This window comes from Lepisma saccharinum, chromosome 7, assembly GCF_977018435.1.
Source record: "Lepisma saccharinum chromosome 7, izLepSacc3.1, whole genome shotgun sequence".
Lineage (NCBI taxonomy): Eukaryota > Metazoa > Arthropoda > Insecta > Zygentoma > Lepismatidae > Lepisma > Lepisma saccharinum.
This window is the reverse complement of record NC_139235.1, coordinates 3,584,531-3,605,027: the sequence shown is the minus strand read 5'-3', so window position 1 is coordinate 3,605,027 and position 20,497 is coordinate 3,584,531. Positions and strand designations below refer to the sequence as shown.

General features: G+C 38.1%; 1 protein-coding gene across 3 annotated transcripts in view; it reads left to right on the top strand.

Moving 5' to 3' along the window:
* The window catches only part of LOC145989684 (uncharacterized), a 173,595-nt gene that overhangs the window by 52,636 nt on the left and 100,462 nt on the right, over positions 1-20,497 (top strand). For all 3 annotated transcript variants that reach the window (XR_014441882.1, XM_083124907.1, XM_083124906.1), the window contains exons 10-12: positions 183-353; positions 3,112-3,245; positions 17,252-17,514. Coding sequence is in view for 2 of the 3 variants with exons in the window: in XM_083124907.1 (XP_082981033.1) it covers positions 183-353; positions 3,112-3,245; positions 17,252-17,514 (568 nt within the window). In the remaining variant the exon portion in view is untranslated. The remainder of the gene's footprint in view (positions 1-182; positions 354-3,111; positions 3,246-17,251; positions 17,515-20,497) is intronic.

The window sequence follows — 20,497 nt, the reverse complement described above, 5'->3', positions numbered from 1 at the left end:
CAATTAGATACAACACCGCTACAGCAAAGGTCTCCTTTTCATTTGGCCATACCTTTTATTTTGTTTCCTGCATTGAACGTGCCCCCAAAAAGTGGCATTACAGTACCTGTTTGTGTACATTTTCATTTCTTTTTCCACAATTGTTTTATTGTTTTACTTCAATTTTTATTTCCTTGTTTCAGAGCTGAAATCCCTAGAAGATGGCAACAACTTAATTGTGGAGGATCACTCCACCAAGTTATCCACACCCGTGCTGGCAGGATTTTCTGTGTTTCTGGCATTTGCTGTCGTGTCTTGTATAATGTCCCTCTACTTCTGCAGGCGCAGGCGTCACAGAAAGTCTCTGGGTCTTGGTAAGTATCTACGCATTTACAAGGTGCGTTCAAGTCAAACCGGGACTTTTAATTGTACAGGTTTAACAATGTATGCTGGCGTGTCGATACTACAAGCACTATTATTGATAGGCTGCACATGTGTCGCAGGCCAGTTCAGAGACCGTTAATCAAGATGGCAGACAACAATGTTAGTGCGTGTATGGAACAGTGTGTGGTGATGAAGTTTCTTGTGAATGAAGCCGTAAAATCCACAGAGATCTTTGGGATACTACAAGCTCAGTATGGGGATGAGATGCTCAGCTGCAGTAAGATGATTCAAAGATGGCCATACGTCCGTCAGTGATGATTCCAAAGTGAAGCGGTCTGTCCTTGGATAGTTCAGGTGCACTGACAAATCTTTCTATGCCGAAACTTTCCAGTTATTAAATGCTGGGATAAATGTAACAGGGAAGTATGTCGAAAAATACAGTTATTGAATAATCTTAAAAGTCCCGATTTGACTTGAATCCCATTGTAGAATATGTCACTGAAACATATGCAATAATTTTTGACCATGGTGTATTGTAATCTCTGTGTCTAGATTATTGATTACTTTTTTTTTAGTGTGGTATATATGATCCTGAAATATATAGAAATCTGTCTTATGAAAGACCTAATTAATGTTTTAGTACATATAATTGGCCATTTCTACATTACTGAGCATATTTTAATGCTTTTTGCAGTTGTATTCCTCAGCACTAATGAAAATATTCAAAGTCGGGAAATACTAAATAGATTTTCTTTTTTTTTTTGTATTATTTAGAACACTAACTTCTTAAAACTGTAAGAGATGCTTGTACCTGTTTATACGAGGGTCGTTCAAGGTTGACCAAGACTTTCGTGCATAAAATATTAATGAAGCAATGTAGCGCTGCATTACTTCGGCTGGACAGACCATGATTCCTTGCGAGTAACCATGATCCTTTGTGACGCATTTGGCAGATGCACAGTAGTGTAAACTTAGATGGCGGTAAGTAGTGTATCTGTTGCTGTGGGACAGCGGTGTATAATGGATTTTCTCGTGAAGGAGAAGGTGAAACCTGCTGAAATTTGGCGTAGACTGCAAGCACAGTATGGTGAACAAACACTGTCATGGGCAAGAGTGTACGAATGGTGTCAACAGTTCAGTGAAGGGCAGGAGTTTGTAGCAAATGAACCATATGGACACATTCGCCCAACTGCAGTCACTCCGGGATTTTGGGAACTGTCTTCTGGGACATGAAAGGTGTTATCCATGCGGGATTTTTTGGAGAAGGGTGCCACAATTAATGCCCAGTATTACTCAACACTGCTTCACGGTGCTGTAGGTGGGGCCATTCAGAAGAAAAGACCTGGAATGTTGTCGAAACATGTCATTCTTCTCCATGACAATGCCAGGCCACACATGGCCCATTTGACTCGAATAATACTGGCCAACTTGCACCGGGAGGTTTTTACCACACAGTCCAGATTTAGCCCCCGGTGATTTCCACTTGTTTGGGGCTCTTAAAGACCATTTGGGCAGTACGCACTTCCAGACAGGCGAGGAACTCAAGAATGCTGTCCTGCAATGGTTACGACAATATCCTACTTCTTATTACGCCAAAGGCATGAAGGAACTTCCACAACGATGGCAACTGTGCCTGGACGTTCAGGGGGAATACTTTTGAAAAACTGACATAGTTTGGTGCTTCTATGTATGTATATTTCCTGTCTCAAGTCATGATCAACCTTGAATGACCCTTGTATGTATGTATAATGTTGAAGTCCTGTCTATTGAGATATTTTGTAACCCTTTTGATTACCCAAGTACTTCTCCAGTGCAAAAGATGGTCTGAGTGTCTTGTTACCTCCCCCTCCCCCCCCCCACACACACACGCACGTTTGGTATTTCCCCCCCCCCCCAATGATACAACATTCCACTGCATTGAACTTGCCGAAACTATATTGATGTATACTCTGTGAGCAAAATTTTGAATTTAAGGTATTGAATATTGAAATTGATTTAAATATAGTAGATACCAGGGTGGATTAAAATCATGAGTTTTTTTATTTAAAACATTTCTTTTATTTTCTTAAAAACAAAACAAAAGCTCAAAATTGCTTGTGTGGTTTTTGGCACCATACGTATAGATATATGTTTTTTATAGTAAGGCTTTTTCTGGTAAACGACCCTGTAAAATATTTTTAACAGTTTTACTGAAGCAAATAAAAAATTACATATAAATATACATTTTTCTGATAAGTTCTTTCAATTTTCTGCGCAAATTTTCTTCGCATAACCGCCAAACAGATATCTATAGATACAATACATTTTTCTGTTTCTGATACTGTATATATGATCCTGAAATTGAAATTTTTGTTGCGTGTGTTAATGAAACAATAATAGTTTCAGTAACCTTTCTTCCAGTGAAAATAAAACATTCCGGATGTACTACATAATTGTAACTGACAATATTTTTTATAGTCTTCGTAGCTGAATATTGACATTTTTAAATGATAGTTTGCTAAATATCTGCATGCTGCCATGTTTATTTACAGTTTAATGTGATTATTTACATATTACATTTCCTTTCCTATGAGCTTCTCCTCATCCGTACATATATTTTGTTTCCTTTTTTTTCGTTTCCTAGAGCCTAATAAACATCATTAAATGGTTTCGAGTTTAATGTACTTTCACCAAAAGTGATTCTGATGTCTCCAAAATCCTTATGTACATTATTCTATAAATTATATATTTAAATCTTGTTTTTTCCAGCCGGGTTTGAGCCACCAAAGAACATCTGTCAAGGGAATTCAATAGTTCTTCTTGTGTACTCACGTGACTGCAGGCCGTTTATGAATCTTATGAGGACATTAAAAGAAGCCATCGAAGAAAGATGCTCGTGTATTGTAAGTACAAAGTGATTTTGCTTGTTTCGTAGGATTCAAGTTACGTTTGCTCTTACAATTAGCGACGTGAAGTTCACACTGTTCAATCGGTTCATAGCTGCAATGTGTGTAGTGACTTTGCGTTCATATGGAAAATACCGTATTTTTGCATGTATAATGGGCATGTGGGTATTATGCACTCCCTGGTATTTTTGAGGAAAAGCGACAATTATGTCTCGTATATACAAGTGTGGTACAATTCAAGTTCAAGAAATGACTTTCTTAGTTGCAGGTCATAAAGCTGTTGCTGTGTGGTCCAAGAGGAGAGTACGGGGTGACTACTCACTGGGAATTATGTGTGGATTATTGGCTTCGGGAATTGTGCGTAAATTCTGTGTGAATTTTTCAGTAAAAAGTTGCAACTTTTATTAACTCAAATCCCATTAAATTTAGACATATTTATAAATACCCTGAGGCAAATTTTTTACAGTTTAGCTTCTATTTTTATCGAAGAAGGAAAAGGAAGCTGCATTGAAAATAGAACCGAATTCTCTCAATCCGCTAACTTAGTTATTTAGTTAATTTTCAGAACAATCTATCTGACAGACGAAATATTATTGCAAGATATCTTGAAGTTGATTAAGTAAATTTGAGTTTTAAATTCTTGTGCAATAGCAATTTTTCGTAGATTAGTACATCCCGTAATATTTGTGACTTGTGTTTTTAGATGTATTTCGTGTGTTAGTATGTGAAATGGCACACCTGAAATTAAATATTTTTAATATGTATATACACCGTTTAATTAAATTGAACTAGAATTTTTGGATACATTGGAATCACACAAACCCTTTATGTTGTTAATATATTTGTGTGTGTATGCATGTGAGTGGTGAGAGGCAGTAATACAGGGTGTCTCATAAAAATGTATACACACCTTAACAGGAATATGAAAATCAAGTGTCCATTGCATTTTTCAACACTGGCATTGGAATACTTACATTCCAAGAAGAGTACATTCTCATTATCCGGACCAGAGAGTGCAGTTTCGTGAGTGATACTTGGAAAAAATGTGCCAAACAGAAGGGGTATAGAAAAATACCCTCCGCGTTCACCAGACCTCACGCAACTAAGATTTTCTGTACAGGGTTACATAAAAGATAAACTTTACGGTACAAAACGGGCAAGAGTTGACGAATTGGGAGGCAGCCATTGAATGAGAATGTGAACGAAATGATTATTTTAGATGTTTGGATTCCAATGCTTCGCGTTTCCAGCAGTGCCTGGACCAGAATGGTCATCAGTTTGAAAATAGGCATTTGATAAAGGAAATTATTCATGTCTGTAGATTTTTAAAATTTTTGAAAATGAACTTGTCTTAATAACCAATCACGTTATAATCATTCAAATTGTGTATACATTTTATTGGGACACCCTGTATGAATGATTGAAATAGAGAAAACATCTGCTTGTAGCCTTGAATTTTTGAAAGTTCATTGTAAAAACTGGGAATTATACTTGAATTTCATCATGGTCGTAGAGTGGCCACCCTGGAATATTAAGTCTCCAACCCCTGACACCTCCCCCCCTCCCTCCATTGTGTTTTGCATCCCAAAGCTTATGTTTATTCTGTAGTACAAAATAGTCTAACACAGTTATTTTTAGTGATTTTTATTTTATCTGCAACGTTTTGTTCTGGTTTCCCAAAAGTTTTTCAAGCTTACGCCAAGATACACATACAACACAGAGTGACTAGCCATGTGAGGTTGTGTGTGGAAACCAGAACGAAACCACAAAAAGTGGTTATGCGAACCTTTAAGAAGAGCATAGATATTCTCTAGAATTTACCTTGTTTATTCTGTACTAGAAGAAAGCGAGATGACAATTATGTTATGGATTTGCAACGCTCGGAAGTTGTTGTTTTTTTCTATTGTTTCTCGCCCGACAAATACCGCTGATACACATCCCATGTAATGGGAGGTGCATGCTCGAATTCTGCCAGAATGGCACAGTGCCACTTTTCTTGGTGTCTCAAAATGTTCTGTTCTTCTTCTTCTGCTCTAAAGCCAGTTGTGGGCCTTGGTTTCCTTCACAGCTTTCCTGCAATATTCCCTTTCAGCAGTCTTTATCTTTACATTCCTTATGCTCATTGTTCCAATCTTCCCATTCTTACGACATCCTCTTCCAGAGCATCCTGCCATCTCTTCTTTGGCCTTCCTCTTGTCCCACTCATTTTTCCTTGAAATGCTTTAGTATGCATTATGTTCTCCGGCATTCTTATAACATGTCCTGCCCATCTAAGCCTTTGAGACTTAGTGAATCTTACTATGTTCTATCCGTTAATGAGTTGCTCTAGCTCATGGTTGTATCTGATTCTACATGTTCCATCTTTGTTTTTTAATGGGACATACATCTAAGTATTTTTCTTTCAACATGCATTAGGCTATCTTGTTCCTTTTTTGTTAACTTCCATTCTTCTGCTCCGTATACAACTACTGGGCGTATGATTCCGTTACAAAGTGAAAAATCATGGAAAATGGCCATTTCATTTTTATAGTGTTTTGTTTTAAAAAAAAAAGTTATTACCAAAGAAATCCAACCTGGTAATTTGTGTTTGTGTCTGTTGATATATACATGTTATGTGCAGTGACATAGTGAAAACATGCGTGTTTTTAATGTTGGCTGTCTTAAATATACGCACCACAGTTTTTGGAGGCAAAAAATTTGGACAAAAATGCACATTATATATTGTTTTCCTAATGTAAAAACTCATACTTCGAAATTCTACACTGTATCTCAAAAGTTGCACAATACTAACTTTACTTAATGCATAAAAACTAAAAGATATGGAATATTCGGCCATATATTAGAATGTATTGGATATTCATGCCGTTACCAATTGAGCCTTCTTTAGGAAGGCCACTCTGGCACAGGAATTAATTACTTTTGATCAAATGTCATATTAATTAATGAATTAAATGTATAAGGTCACATTTTAAGATATGTAGCTTTATCTGAGTTGGATTCATGCCTTTCTTAGCATGGATTTGAAAGAAAGAAAAAACTGGCTCCTGATTAAAAGGTGCCGGAGCCTGAATAATTTTTAGTTTTTTCTACCTCTGTGTATAGGCATGCTCATCAGTTTGTTTACATACATCTCGCAAAACAGAATCATGTCGAGATGTATAAGAAAAGCAGTTTCTTAATCAATGAATGGTCAGATTCAAACAATCTATTCTTGTTACTTCAGTTATGTACTGTGTATGTAAGGCCTATGCTGGCATATGGTACAACTTGGAATTTTGCTTGTAATAATAATATGAAAAACATGCTTGAAAATATACATAAAAGATTTATTTCATTTTTACTTTAAATTCAGACATTTTAGATTAATTTGTTAGATAAACTTAATATTTTGTCCCTTTTGGAGAGAAGAAATGCTAACGATTACAATTTTATTTGCAAATTAATTAATGAAGAACTTTATATTCCCTACTTATTATCTAAAGTTACTATAAAGACTAACCACTACACAATCTGAAATAACTGCTCTGTAATTCCCATCATTTCCCATTTTAGAAATAATAGATATTGTAATTTTCTTATATCACAATACTATCATAATCCGCTGGAGGCTAATGACCTTTTATTATTAAAATAACATTTGTAATTTTACTACTAGCGTGTTTTTAGCTTAAGTGATTGTATTGTAATATTTTAATTTGTTGTTGTAATTCTCTTATTTCAACATAAATTTTGTCGTCTTAGTATGTTTTATCAAATAGTGTAGTTATTTATTTTTTTATTGTGTATATGTCATTTATCTATTGTAATAAACCGCTGTATAAGGCTTGTATCCTGTTTTTTCAGCATGTATAATGTGCGTGCATGTATGGGGGAAAGCTCTTATATAATGCTCAGTACAATTCAGATTCAAGAAATGGATTTCTTAGTTGTAGGTTGTAAAGCTTTTGCTATGCTGATCAAGAACAAATGACGTCATACCTATTCAATGAGTCACCTGTTACTACCAGGAGGAGAATATTGTCTTGTGTATACAATGAGTTGCCAAACGATGCCACCTCCACCTCTCCCTCCACTGTGTTTAGCTTCCCAAAGCTTTCACTTACTTAACCACCTCGTTTATTCTATAGAAGAAAGCAAGATGAAAATTATGTTATGGATTTGTAGCGTTCAGGTGGTGAATGCTTGAATTCTGCCAGAAAGGTGCCACTTTTCTCCTTGCAAAATGTCGTAAAATGGTTCCATTGCAAAGTGAAAAATCATGGGAAATAGCCATTTCACTTTTATAGTTTATTACTGGCAATTTGTATTTGCTCCTGTTGATATATACATGTTATTCGCAGTGACATAGTGAAAGCATGTGTGGTTTCATGGTGGCTGTCTGAATTATTCCGTTCATAATATACACCACAGGTTTGGGGGTAAATATGTTAATCCAATACTTAAATAAATAATACTCACAGCATCATTTGTTGAGGATATTTGTGAATACTGTAATACAAAAATTGTCATGTTTCTAGATGATGGGAATTGGACAATAGAACAAAAAATCCCCCCCTCCCCTTTTCCTTGTAACATTCCAAATATAATATATTCAATTTGGGAATATTACTCGTACCTTTTGGTACGTCTATAGAGTTTTTTCGGAGAAAATAAACTCTCCTCCGCAAAATACGATAACGCTACGGCATTTCGATGGTGTTGCCATCTGTCGTAGATAAGCTAAACTATACTCTCCTCCCCCCTTCCCTTTTTTTTCTTGCACGATTCCCGATCGTCAGTAACCAGTTCGCACCCGGGCTTCGAAACAGCCACGTACAGTCGACTAGTAGCGGAGCAGGATCGGCTTGCCTACACGCAATTCCTTCGCCCACGTATTGCAATGGTGAGATGGGAATACAACTTTGGAAGCCACGATTTCTAGACTCGTGAAGAGGCGTACGAATGCAGTTACGTGATCCAGACCATGTGCTTGTGATTGTGATAAGGACCATCAGAAGGATTGCATTAAGGTATAGTGGACGTTTATAGATTCCGATCCTGTTACCGACTTGCCCCTTTTTGAACTGTACAATTACCTCCCTCTCTTCTGATTGTTGAGCGAGCTGTTTGTTTTGGAGTTTCTTCTCCAACACATTACACCCCCCCCCCTTTTTTGACTTTTGGATATAAATTAACGTGCCGAGTATATTGGTACAGTGCTTCAGATAGTGAACTTTAATAATTTATGTACGCATTTTTTGGAACTGATAATAATACCAAGTCAAAGTACGCCCAACACGAAGCGTTAGGCATTTTTACTCCAATGTTTCGTATAAAAGTCCAATCCCAAAGAAAGAGCGATTAGCTGACTATTCTCATGCCTTTTTGGAGAAAGAATAATCGATTGTGACAAAAGAAAATAAATTTGTTTTCTTTACGCAAGGAGTTGCTGCATAGACCCAGTTGAAAGATAGGAAGCAACGGTTAAATCGCGTTCGTCAAATGACACTGCTTATTTTTTTGTAATTCTTCCCCTTTTTCCTTCTTTAATAAGTCATATCCCCTCCGAATACCTTAAGCAGTAGCCTCAAAGCCATGCACAATATATATATATATATGTGTAATGTTCATATACGTGATTGAACGTAGTTGTTAAGGATTCATTGTTATTGAAGAACACCTTCTTAGATTGTTATCGGTATTGCGTTGCCTTTTGTTAAGTAGTACTGTTACGGGAACGCAGATTTTTCAATTGGACTTGTTCCTTGTACTCGCCCTTTTTTTTGTAAAGAATACTTCTCCTCTTAAAAAGAGAGGTTGACTGTCACGTTATAATATTTCACGTTGTTATTAAAAAGGTCAAGATAATCTAAAATTGTTGAAATAAAAAGGAGGTTAAAATTGAAGTTTTTTGTCATTATCTTTTTGTCTCGTTAGAGTTAAATCGAGCACATTGAAAGAATGCAACATACACTGCGATGTGTTTTTGAATAAGAACCAGTATACTGTGCTTGAATGGTTAAAGTCACGTACGTCTTTTGACTATTCTCCCCCCCCCCCTTTTTGCTTCTTTTGAAGATTACAATAATTATCAAATTGCACATGCCTGTTTGATCAATTAGTATTAAGAGGGTTAATTGTGATTAAGTATTTTTTGGTGTGTTCTTTGTTACAGGTACAATTCAGTTGACAGCATAAATAAACACAGTAGTAATTGGAACGGAATCTTCGTGATTTTGACCGTTCCTCGGATTCCTGCGTTTAGCGGAACATGACGTTGCCTTTCTGTTGGTGGTTTACGTGTTTGGAACATATTTGCCCAACAGAAACGTAGCGTCGGAAGGTGTTTATGACCCTTGCATGGAGCAGGCGCTAACAAGGGTATATTTACCACGCGCTTCCATTGACTATACATTAACGTACCGGGTTAGTTAGTTGCCTTAACCAGACAAGCGTCACAAAGTTTTGATAGCAGAGCAGGTTTAGCGATTTACTTTACCTTTTTCAAGTAACTTTGCAGAAAGAAGAATTTTTTTACACAACCCCCCCTCCCAAATTTTTTTTCCCTACTTAATTATTCTTGTATTTTTTTTTCTTTTTTGACATAATGACTATTGATGTACCATCCCCGTATGAACAATCAACGTTACCCCCCCCTTCTCCCTCTGTCTTGGATTTCCTTCAAGGTGTCATTCTTCCACAAAATTCCTCGCCTTTACGAGAAACAATTCGTTTCCAGACGGCATCCTTCCTGTTTAAGGGAGTGTCTCCTATCACCGGTGAGGATCTTATCCCTTTATATAATTTTTTGACCCTTCTCCATAAAATCATTGCCTTGGATTTGATGGATATTGAATCTCTCCTTCTAATGGCGTTACCATTTACCTTACACCCTCTTCGTGAAAGTTGGATGGAAGGTCTCCGACAGAAGTTGCCGTGGCATTCATTTTTGACACTGATCTGGCTCCGACTTATACCTGCTTCAGACATGCAAACATTTCGATTTTCTATCCTTCACCGTATGCAACAACCAGACGAATCTCTGTATTCTTTTCTCCGAGATGTGTACGATGCTACCCAGGTGCTGGCCGTTGAGTGGTCGGAACAACATTTACTTGAGGTTTTGCTAGAAGGGGTGAATTTCCCTGCTCGTTCTTTACTTTTATGTTATCCCCGTCCCCAAAATATCCGTGAGTTTTTTAACTTGGCTCAACAAATGTTTCAACCTGAATTAAAATGGCATACGCACATGTATTCAGAGTCCCATACAAAAACGTGCCCATCTTCTCGTTTTGTAGATGCTTCGGATAGGCCTTGTGAACCCCCTCCTCATGTTCCTCAACATAGGGTCTTGGCAAGTTCGCCGCCCTCAATTTCACATACCATGGAGTCCCCCCAGGAGTACTCACACCCTTCCTCTTGTTTGCCTTTAATACAGTCTGATTGTCCTTCATTCCTTCCCTCGGTGGTACCACAAGAAGTTGTTACGGATTCTCCGTTACCAACGAGTTTAAATACCTCGTTACAGGATCCTGTTCCCTCTCCTCAGCCATCCTTACGGAGTTCTGTCGGTGAGGATGCTCCTCCGCTTCAATTGCATACAGAACACCCTTTTTCCACCGACAATAGTTTGTTCCCAACGATTAAGGTTCTGTTAGGAGATCAACCGACAGTTGCACTTCTCGATACCGCTTCATCGGTGTCGCTTGTTTCTTCTGCATTGTTGGGACAGATTAGAAGTGGTTATTCTATTGATCGAAACGCAACGATGGATTTAAAGGACGTAACAAATCGGGTTTTTTCTTTGCATTCTCGAACTGAACTTACACTCCGTTTGGGTCATTTATCTTGGAAATGGTGTTTTTGGATAGTGGATTTGTTACCGTATCCGTTGATTTTGGGAATGGATTTTTTTTCTCATGCGAAGGCGACCATTTCTTTGGAATCTTGGATTATTTCCTTCCCTTATTTTCAACAGGGTCTGTCATTGGATAAAAATCCTTATCATGTGTCATTTCCTTTTTCCACAGAAAGTCCTCCTGTTTCTGATCAAGAACCTCCGCACCTCTCTTCTTCTTCCTCTCAATCACCTCTTGATTTGCAAACTTTATTAAATAATTTCGCTGACGTCGTTACGGATAAGGTGGGTGAATGTACATTACCTCCGGTGTCCATTCCTTTAGTATCCGATATTCCCTTTCGAGCTAAGCCTTTCCAATTGAACCCTGTTCAAACGGATATTATGCGCACACAAATTAAGGAGTTACAGTCCCAAGGTATCGTGGAGGTTTGTCGGTCACCTTATGCCAGCCCGGCATTTTTGGTGCCGAAGAAAAATGGTGGTCATCGTTTGGTTTGTTCATTCCAATCCTTAAATCGATTAATTGCATATGACCAATTCCCACAGCCCCGTATCGACCTATTATTCCAACATTTGCAAAATGCGGCAGTGTTTTCCTGCCTTGATTTATGCCAGTCCTTCCATCAGATTAGGTTGGACGAAAGGAGCAAGGACTTAACGGCATTTGTGACGTCCTTTGGTCAATTTCGATATACGCGCGTTCCCTTTGGCATCAATTTGGGTACGCAAATGTTGTCCCGCGTACTGGATGAAGTTCTGGGCAAGTTTAAATATAAATTTCTCCTTACGTATGCGGACGATTTGTTGGTGTTTTCGCCCGATGAGCAGTCCCATCTTTTGCATTTGAATGAGATACTCCTGGCTCTTCGGGAAGCTGGTCTTACGGTTAATCCGGTTAAATCAACCTGGATGGCCAAGGAAATTAAGTACTTGGGATATATTATCCGCCATAAACAAATGGTCATGGACCCTGAACGTATTTCCGCCATCCAAGATATACCGCCCCCTAAATCCCAGCGTGGAGTGGCGCAGGTCATGGGTCTTCTTTCATATTATTCCCGTTTTCTTCCCCGGTTCGCTGAACGGACTAGCTTCCTTACTGATAAGCGCAAAAAGAATCTATCTTTTGTTTGGTCCAAAGAGGATCAGGTCCGTTTTGATGACCTAAAGGCTGCCTTTTTGAAACACACTGTATTGGCCTTACCTGATTTTTCCCAAGAATTTGTTCTTCAGACGGACGCTTCGAGTTTAGCCTTGGGGGCTACTCTGAACCAGCGTGATTCGGAAGGTTTTTTACGACCAATTGCATTTGCTTCCCGCAAACGTACCCTTCAGGAACGTCGGCAATCAATTTATGAAGCTGAATGCGCGGCTATTGTCTTTGGATTTAAGAAATTTGAGACGTATTTAACCTCCAAACATTTTACACTTCAAACAGATAACCAGGCGTTGTCGTGGTTGTTGAAACACCCCGAACAATTCGGTAAATTTGGACGTTGGTTATTGTACTTATCTCGTTTTTCTTACAATGTGGAACATATTCCCTCGTCCAAGAATCCTGTTGCTGATTGTTTATCACGGATGCATTCTCCGGAAGATTTTGTCATAGCTCCCTCTTCAGTTACTAGTTTGGCATGCGCCGCACCTAAGCTTAGCATTATCCCCTTTACCAAGGCCGATATAATTGCCCTTCAGGAGCAGGACTCTACCTTACGTCCCATTATGGAACAACTTCGGGATACTAAAACAGTCCCTAATTTTGGTCTTTTCCAGGATCTATTGGTTCGTTCTTCACCACGTTCTACTACTTCTCAGGTTGTTGTACCTTCATTATTGCGTAACGTTATTTGTCGTTATTACCATGATACTCCGGTGGGTGGTTCTCACCTAGGAGCTAACAAAACAACAAAGAAGATTTCTGCACTTTTCTGGTGGCCTAATTATCTTGCTGACATTCGACAGTACGTGCGCTCATGTGATGTTTGTCAAAAGGCCAAATTGGCTATTCGTAGGCCACAGGGTTTACTTTCTTCTGAGGTGATACGCCACCCTTGGCGGCGTCTTTATATTGATTTAGTGGGTCCCTTGGTTCGTTCCACTCGTGGACATACATATATTTTGGTGGTTGTGGATGCTTTTTCCAAATGGGTCTCCCTTTATCCCCTTCGTTCGGCGACTTCATACGCCATTGTTGATAAATTGAAATCCCTTTTTCTTTCCTTTGGAGCTCCATGCGAATTAGTATCTGACAATGCTTCCTATTTTCGTTCACAAGTGTTTAATAATCTCCTATTTGAATCTAATGTTCGCCATATATATACCAGTCCCTATTATCCAAACCCTTCCTTGGCAGAGCGATTTATTCGTAACCTTAAGTCATCCTTAATTTGTTTCCACTCCAAAGATAACTCCAAATGGGATCTCCACTTAAGTAGTATTGCTTTTGCCTTTAATACTGCTATGCATGATGCCACTCACGCTACGCCGGCGAAGTTGATATTTGGCCGGGATATTGACGGTCCACTGAATTTTTTTTGGGACTTACAATCTGAAGAGGAACTGGCTGCCCCCCCATCTTCAGATCGGGCACAAGCTTGGGGTGAGGCTTACCAACACTTGCTGCGTTCTTGGCATTCACGCCGACGTAAATATGATCATCCCCGTGTTCCGGTTTCTTATAAACCTGGGGACATGGTTCTATACCGTGTTTTTCCCTTAAGCAACGCCTTTAATAAAACTTCATCTAAACTTCAGGAACGATGGTCGGGTCCCGTACAAGTATTCAAAATGTTAACACCGGTGACGGCCTTATTGGTGGATCCCGATACTCAACAGTTGATCCGTAAGGCACATGTGACTCATCTCAAACCGTATATTATACGGAACCTTGACTCTCCTGTGTCACCTGTGGTCTTGGCACATACACAGGTGGGTCAGACACTACATAATTCTGCTGCCCCCTAGACCTACTTATGTATCAACCTTTTTGGTTTTTTTTTTAATTATTTAAATTGTCAACATAAGAAATGTCTTAGATGTAAGGGTATTATGGTAATTTTTATATGCATTATTGTTATTAAGTGTATTATCCATATAAATGTGTCTGTTTTTCAATACAATGTTTATGGAGTGATATTATGTAAAATTCTTATTGTCTATAGTTTGGGTATTTTGGTTAATCACAAAGATTTGTAATGCATGCGCTCTGTAATGATGCTACTTCCTTCTCTTCCTTCCTTCTGTAGGCTGTAGTCTTAACTTTCCTGTTTCTCTTTCTAATTTCTACCTTTATTATTCTTGATTTGATTCCTTTCCTTTTCTTTTTTCATATTCTCACGAGACTACGACTATACTACACTTACGCCATGGGAGACTTCTGTTGCATCCTTGCTAGTGTGACCATCTTGAGACGAGTGTGTACTATGCCTCGGAACATTTCGCAGTGTTGCGCATCGCTTTAATTAATGTGTAGGCCTTTGCCTGGTAGTGATTCTGTGTTCTGGCGTCGCCCAGTTTGAAAACATTTTTGCTATCTGTTTTGCTATTTGAGCTAATTGTGATGAAATTGGTAATTTTTGCCTGTGTATGATCTCTTTGCAATATTGGATCCGGGATGGCCAATATGGAGTTCCAGGTTAATTTATGTGTCTTGTGGACTTTGATATATCATTTTTGTTGATATTTATGTAAGCATTTTCAACAGGTATGTTATTATACCTTGATGGATTTCTTTTGCCACTATTAATATTATTCTAACTATTCTGGGTGTTATACTCTGAGTTTGATATTTATATTATGTTTTGGTTCTATTTACCATATAAACGCTTAGGAATTTTTTTCCCTGCAGGTTCATTTTGGGGGATTGTACATTGTTGGTGTGCGTTTCTATTTTAATTGTATTTCTCTGCTCATACATGTATTCTTGCGTTAAAGCTGAGAAAATGGTCATTTTATAAACTATATATATTAGGGTGGTTGTTTTATGCATATTTTCATAATTTAAGTGCAACTCTTGGCTTGTAAGACTTTGAAGCTACTTGGTCGTTTAGGCCATTATTTCCTTGTTACTTTATTTTGCGGGCAATTTTTCTTTCTTTTCCCAGGGCCCGGGAGTTTGTAACATTCCAAATATAATATATTCAATTTGGGAATATTACTCGTACCTTTTGGTACGTCTATAGAGTTTTTTCGGAGAAAATAAACTCTCCTCCGCAAAATACGATAACGCTACGGCATTTCGATGGTGTTGCCATCTGTCGTAGATAAGCTAAACTATACTCTCCTCCCCCCTTCCCTTTTTTTTCTTGCACGATTCCCGATCGTCAGTAACCAGTTCGCACCCGGGCTTCGAAACAGCCACGTACAGTCGACTAGTAGCGGAGCAGGATCGGCTTGCCTACACGCAATTCCTTCGCCCACGTATTGCAATGGTGAGATGGGAATACAACTTTGGAAGCCACGATTTCTAGACTCGTGAAGAGGCGTACGAATGCAGTTACGTGATCCAGACCATGTGCTTGTGATTGTGATAAGGACCATCAGAAGGATTGCATTAAGGTATAGTGGACGTTTATAGATTCCGATCCTGTTACCGACTTGCCCCTTTTTGAACTGTACAATTACCTCCCTCTCTTCTGATTGTTGAGCGAGCTGTTTGTTTTGGAGTTTCTTCTCCAACACATTACACCCCCCCCCCTTTTTTGACTTTTGGATATAAATTAACGTGCCGAGTATATTGGTACAGTGCTTCAGATAGTGAACTTTAATAATTTATGTACGCATTTTTTGGAACTGATAATAATACCAAGTCAAAGTACGCCCAACACGAAGCGTTAGGCATTTTTACTCCAATGTTTCGTATAAAAGTCCAATCCCAAAGAAAGAGCGATTAGCTGACTATTCTCATGCCTTTTTGGAGAAAGAATAATCGATTGTGACAAAAGAAAATAAATTTGTTTTCTTTACGCAAGGAGTTGCTGCATAGACCCAGTTGAAAGATAGGAAGCAACGGTTAAATCGCGTTCGTCAAATGACACTGCTTATTTTTTTGTAATTCTTCCCCTTTTTCCTTCTTTAATAAGTCATATCCCCTCCGAATACCTTAAGCAGTAGCCTCAAAGCCATGCACAATATATATATATATATGTGTAATGTTCATATACGTGATTGAACGTAGTTGTTAAGGATTCATTGTTATTGAAGAACACCTTCTTAGATTGTTATCGGTATTGCGTTGCCTTTTGTTAAGTAGTACTGTTACGGGAACGCAGATTTTTCAATTGGACTTGTTCCTTGTACTCGCCCTTTTTTTTGTAAAGAATACTTCTCCTCTTAAAAAGAGAGGTTGACTGTCACGTTATAATATTTCACGTTGTTATTAAAAAGGTCAAGATAATCTAAAATTGTTGAAATAAAAAGGAGGTTAAAATTGAAGTTTTTTGTCATTATCTTTTTGTCTCGTTAGAGTTAAATCGAGCACATTGAAAGAATGCAACATACACTGCGATGTGTTTTTGAATAAGAACCAGTATACTGTGCTTGAATGGTTAAAGTCACGTACGTCTTTTGACTATTCTCCCCCCCCCCTTTTTGCTTCTTTTGAAGATTACAATAATTATCAAATTGCACATGCCTGTTTGATCAATTAGTATTAAGAGGGTTAATTGTGATTAAGTATTTTTTGGTGTGTTCTTTGTTACAGGTACAATTCAGTTGACAGCATAAATAAACACAGTAGTAATTGGAACGGAATCTTCGTGATTTTGACCGTTCCTCGGATTCCTGCGTTTAGCGGAACATGACGTTGCCTTTCTGTTGGTGGTTTACGTGTTTGGAACATATTTGCCCAACAGAAACGTAGCGTCGGAAGGTGTTTATGACCCTTGCATGGAGCAGGCGCTAACAAGGGTATATTTACCACGCGCTTCCATTGACTATACATTAACGTACCGGGTTAGTTAGTTGCCTTAACCAGACAAGCGTCATATCCTTTAGGGGTTGAATTTCAGAAAATTCCTTCTTAGCATCATAAGAGGAAGGCACCCGCAAAGTTTCAGGTTTCTAGTTACACGTGTTTTTTTTTTTTTTTTTTTTTTTTTTTTTTTTTTTTTTTTTTTTTTTATGTGTGGCTACACAGATCATTTACAAAGTTTATTCTTTCCAGGTATACGATTGCTTTGACTGGTCACTGTTTGATCAGATCAGCGTGAGCCCGAACGAGTGGATGCAGAGCCACATTGGCAACCGTAACGTGAAGATCGTGCTCGTGGCCACGGAGCTTGGTTACAGAAGACACACTGCGTTGATGTCTGGCAAGAAATTGAGGTTATGTGAACCTCATGTGTTCGATGATCTCTTCGTATCCGCTCTTAAAGCTATCAACATACATGTCTACAATGATCTGTATGACAGGATCTTCATTGTGAGGTAAGGTATATTTAGAATTCCTTTCTAATTTCTTGTGTGTGTGTGTGTGTGTGTGTGGGTGGGTGTGGGTGTGTGTGGGTGGGTGGGGGTGGGTGGGTGGGGGGGGGGGGTATGACAGATCATAAGTTCTCTAGTTGAAAATGTTGTATATAAAAATAATCACGCTGTACAAATTACTACTTTGCCAGCAATGTGTAAAAAACTACAATGGCAATCAAGCTGTACAAATTATAACTTTGACAGCGCTGCAAAGAAAAGTCATATTGGCAATCGCATTGTATAAAATAGAGGAATAGGAGGGTGGAGATATTCTGTGGCTTGGTTGAATGGAAGCCGGGGTTGTAAGTTTATGCGATGCATGTTAATCGGATTGTTTTCTAACAAATTTCAAGCATGTTTGCATGTAAAAATTAATAAAAATCTGAATTTACTAACACCAGACTTGTTTTTGACATTTTTCATGAGTTAGCGTATGTGATTTAAGCCTGAAAGGTAAAAATCCAAGTAAGGAAGTTGGTCCCCTGCGATTCTCAAGTTGCGAGAAGTGCTACGAGAATAGGTAGGCGGTCATAAAAGATTTTATGAGACTCAGTACGCTGTCTCAAAGATTATTCGTCTAAAGATTATAATGTGAAAATTTTTACATTATCATCGCAACTAGTTTGCAAAAACGAAATATGTGATTCCACGATTGTGATAGTGTTCAACTAGTTCTTGTTTGGTGCAAAGTGAATTTAAGTGGTTTTATGTGAAAAATAAGAAATATGGAGCAAATATTGGCTGAATTGCGAGCTATCTCGAAGTCACAAGAGGAACTTAAACAGGAGTTAGGACAAGTGAAAGCAGAATTTAAGAGTGATCTAAAGAATCTAGAAAAAAATATAAGAGCTGATCTGAACATCCGACTGAATGTCATGCAGAAAGATGTGTCCCTATACAGGCAAGAATGCATTTCTAGGAATGAGAAGGTTAGGAGTGAAACCCAGAAAGTTGACATGGAAGTGAGAAAATTGATAGAAGAAAAGGATGAATTGCGTCAGGAACTGGTGGTTGTGAAAAACAAACTTTTTGAACTGGAAGAAAGAATAGAAAACAATCAAGCCAAGACTGTATGGTGTCATCGTCAAGTACAAGTACCAGAGTCTGTCAAAAAGAAGCCTGCATTTTCACCTGTAGATCACCAGGAATCTACTGAAGAGCCATCAGAAGCTGAAGAATGGTTTAATTTTATTGCTGGTAAATCCCATACAAGTGAAAATATTCCCATCGAAACTAGTGAATTACAAAATGGTAATGTTTCCCATGAGGTAGAACATTTAGTGGGTATTGTGAACAATACAGTGTTGCCCGTTTTGTCAGGTGTAGCTCAACAAGTTAAAGTTCTACAGAATTCAACTACTACCATGCTACACAGGTTTCGGGAAAGTGATTCAGATAGTTCACCCAGCACAATTAGCTGTCATTCATCTGGGCTTAAGAGTAGAAAAAAGAATAGGTCTAGGAAAAAGTCTCCCTTAGTAAATGTGAATAATAATGATAGTGTAACAACACTTTTCCCTAATGGAACAAGTAAGAGTGTTTCTAGGTGCAAAGAAAATCAAGTTTCCTCACATGTTACTAAAAGAAATTACTTAAAGTCAGATCAATTAAATAGGTTTCCGAAATTCTCTGGAGTTTCTAGTGAACTAATCCCATCTGAATTCTTAGATGATGTCGAAGAGAATTTCGAGTTATTTCAAATAGCAGAAACAGATTTTATGACTTATGTACCAACGCTGCTAACAAAAGATGCTAAGCAATGGTACAAGATCTCAAAGCAAAAATTTTCAGATTACCAATCTTTCAAAATTCAGTTTCTGAATCATTATCAAAATTCTAATTGGAAAACAACGATGCTCACCAAAATCTTGAATTCCCAGTATCAAAAGTCTGTTCATGGGTCACTGCTAACATTTTTCATGGACCAATGGAAAATTTTGCAGATTGTTCAACCTAACACTGACGAAGCACAAAGGCTAGCTCAAATTGCTACTTTGATGCCTTTCAAAATTAAGGAAATTTTCATAATGAAACCTGTTACTGAGCTGAGTGAAGCCATCACGGTAATAGAAAATTCCGAAGCCCTTAGCAAAACTTCATTACGTGAAAGGCCACAGGCAGTATTTAACAGTAGAACTAAAAACTTTGATAGTAATAGAAACGTAGCAGTTATTCAAACTAAATGTACTGATCAGTCTAAAGACAGAGGTGACAAACTCAAGTGCGAGGTTGTTGATCATTCCAGCACACAGCGTAACTCAAAAAGAAATGTAATCGCCAATGCTAATAAGTCTACTTTTTCGGGAAACGAGTAAGTCGCTCATGTCGAGAGGGAGGTGTCATGAGTGTACCTGCTAATCCTCCTTTGCAACAACCCAACTCTAGTAATCTTAATCACACACGCAAAAAATTTTATAATTCAGTCAAAACAAATACCGAAGCACAGGTCATTGAACCCTTGTACAATAATGTTCATTTGCTAGGTGATTCCATGATGATCCGCGTAGCAGAAACCTTGGCAAACTACACTGTTTCATATGATTCACTAGGTAAACGGAACATAGGGTTATGTACTAGCGGCCAAACTATTTCCAACCTATCCCAAAAAATCCATCCAGATACCAAAGTTGGTAAAAAAGTGATGTTGCTTATTGGCACCAATGATTTTTTGAGATATACAGAGCTACACAAAATGAAAAGTGACCTCAAAGGTTTAATACACAAGTTATTACCTTTAACGAATCAGTTAATATTACTCACGTTACCACCAATCCCTAAGTTGTTAACTGCTGACAATCCTGATTTGTGGAGTAAGTGGAGTCAGTGGAATAATTTTCTAATGGAGTTGGGGAATGATGAGAATCTCATTGTAGTGAATATTAGTCATCTGTTTTTGAATGCAGATTCTAGTATAAAACTAGATCTATTTGAAAAACACTTAGGA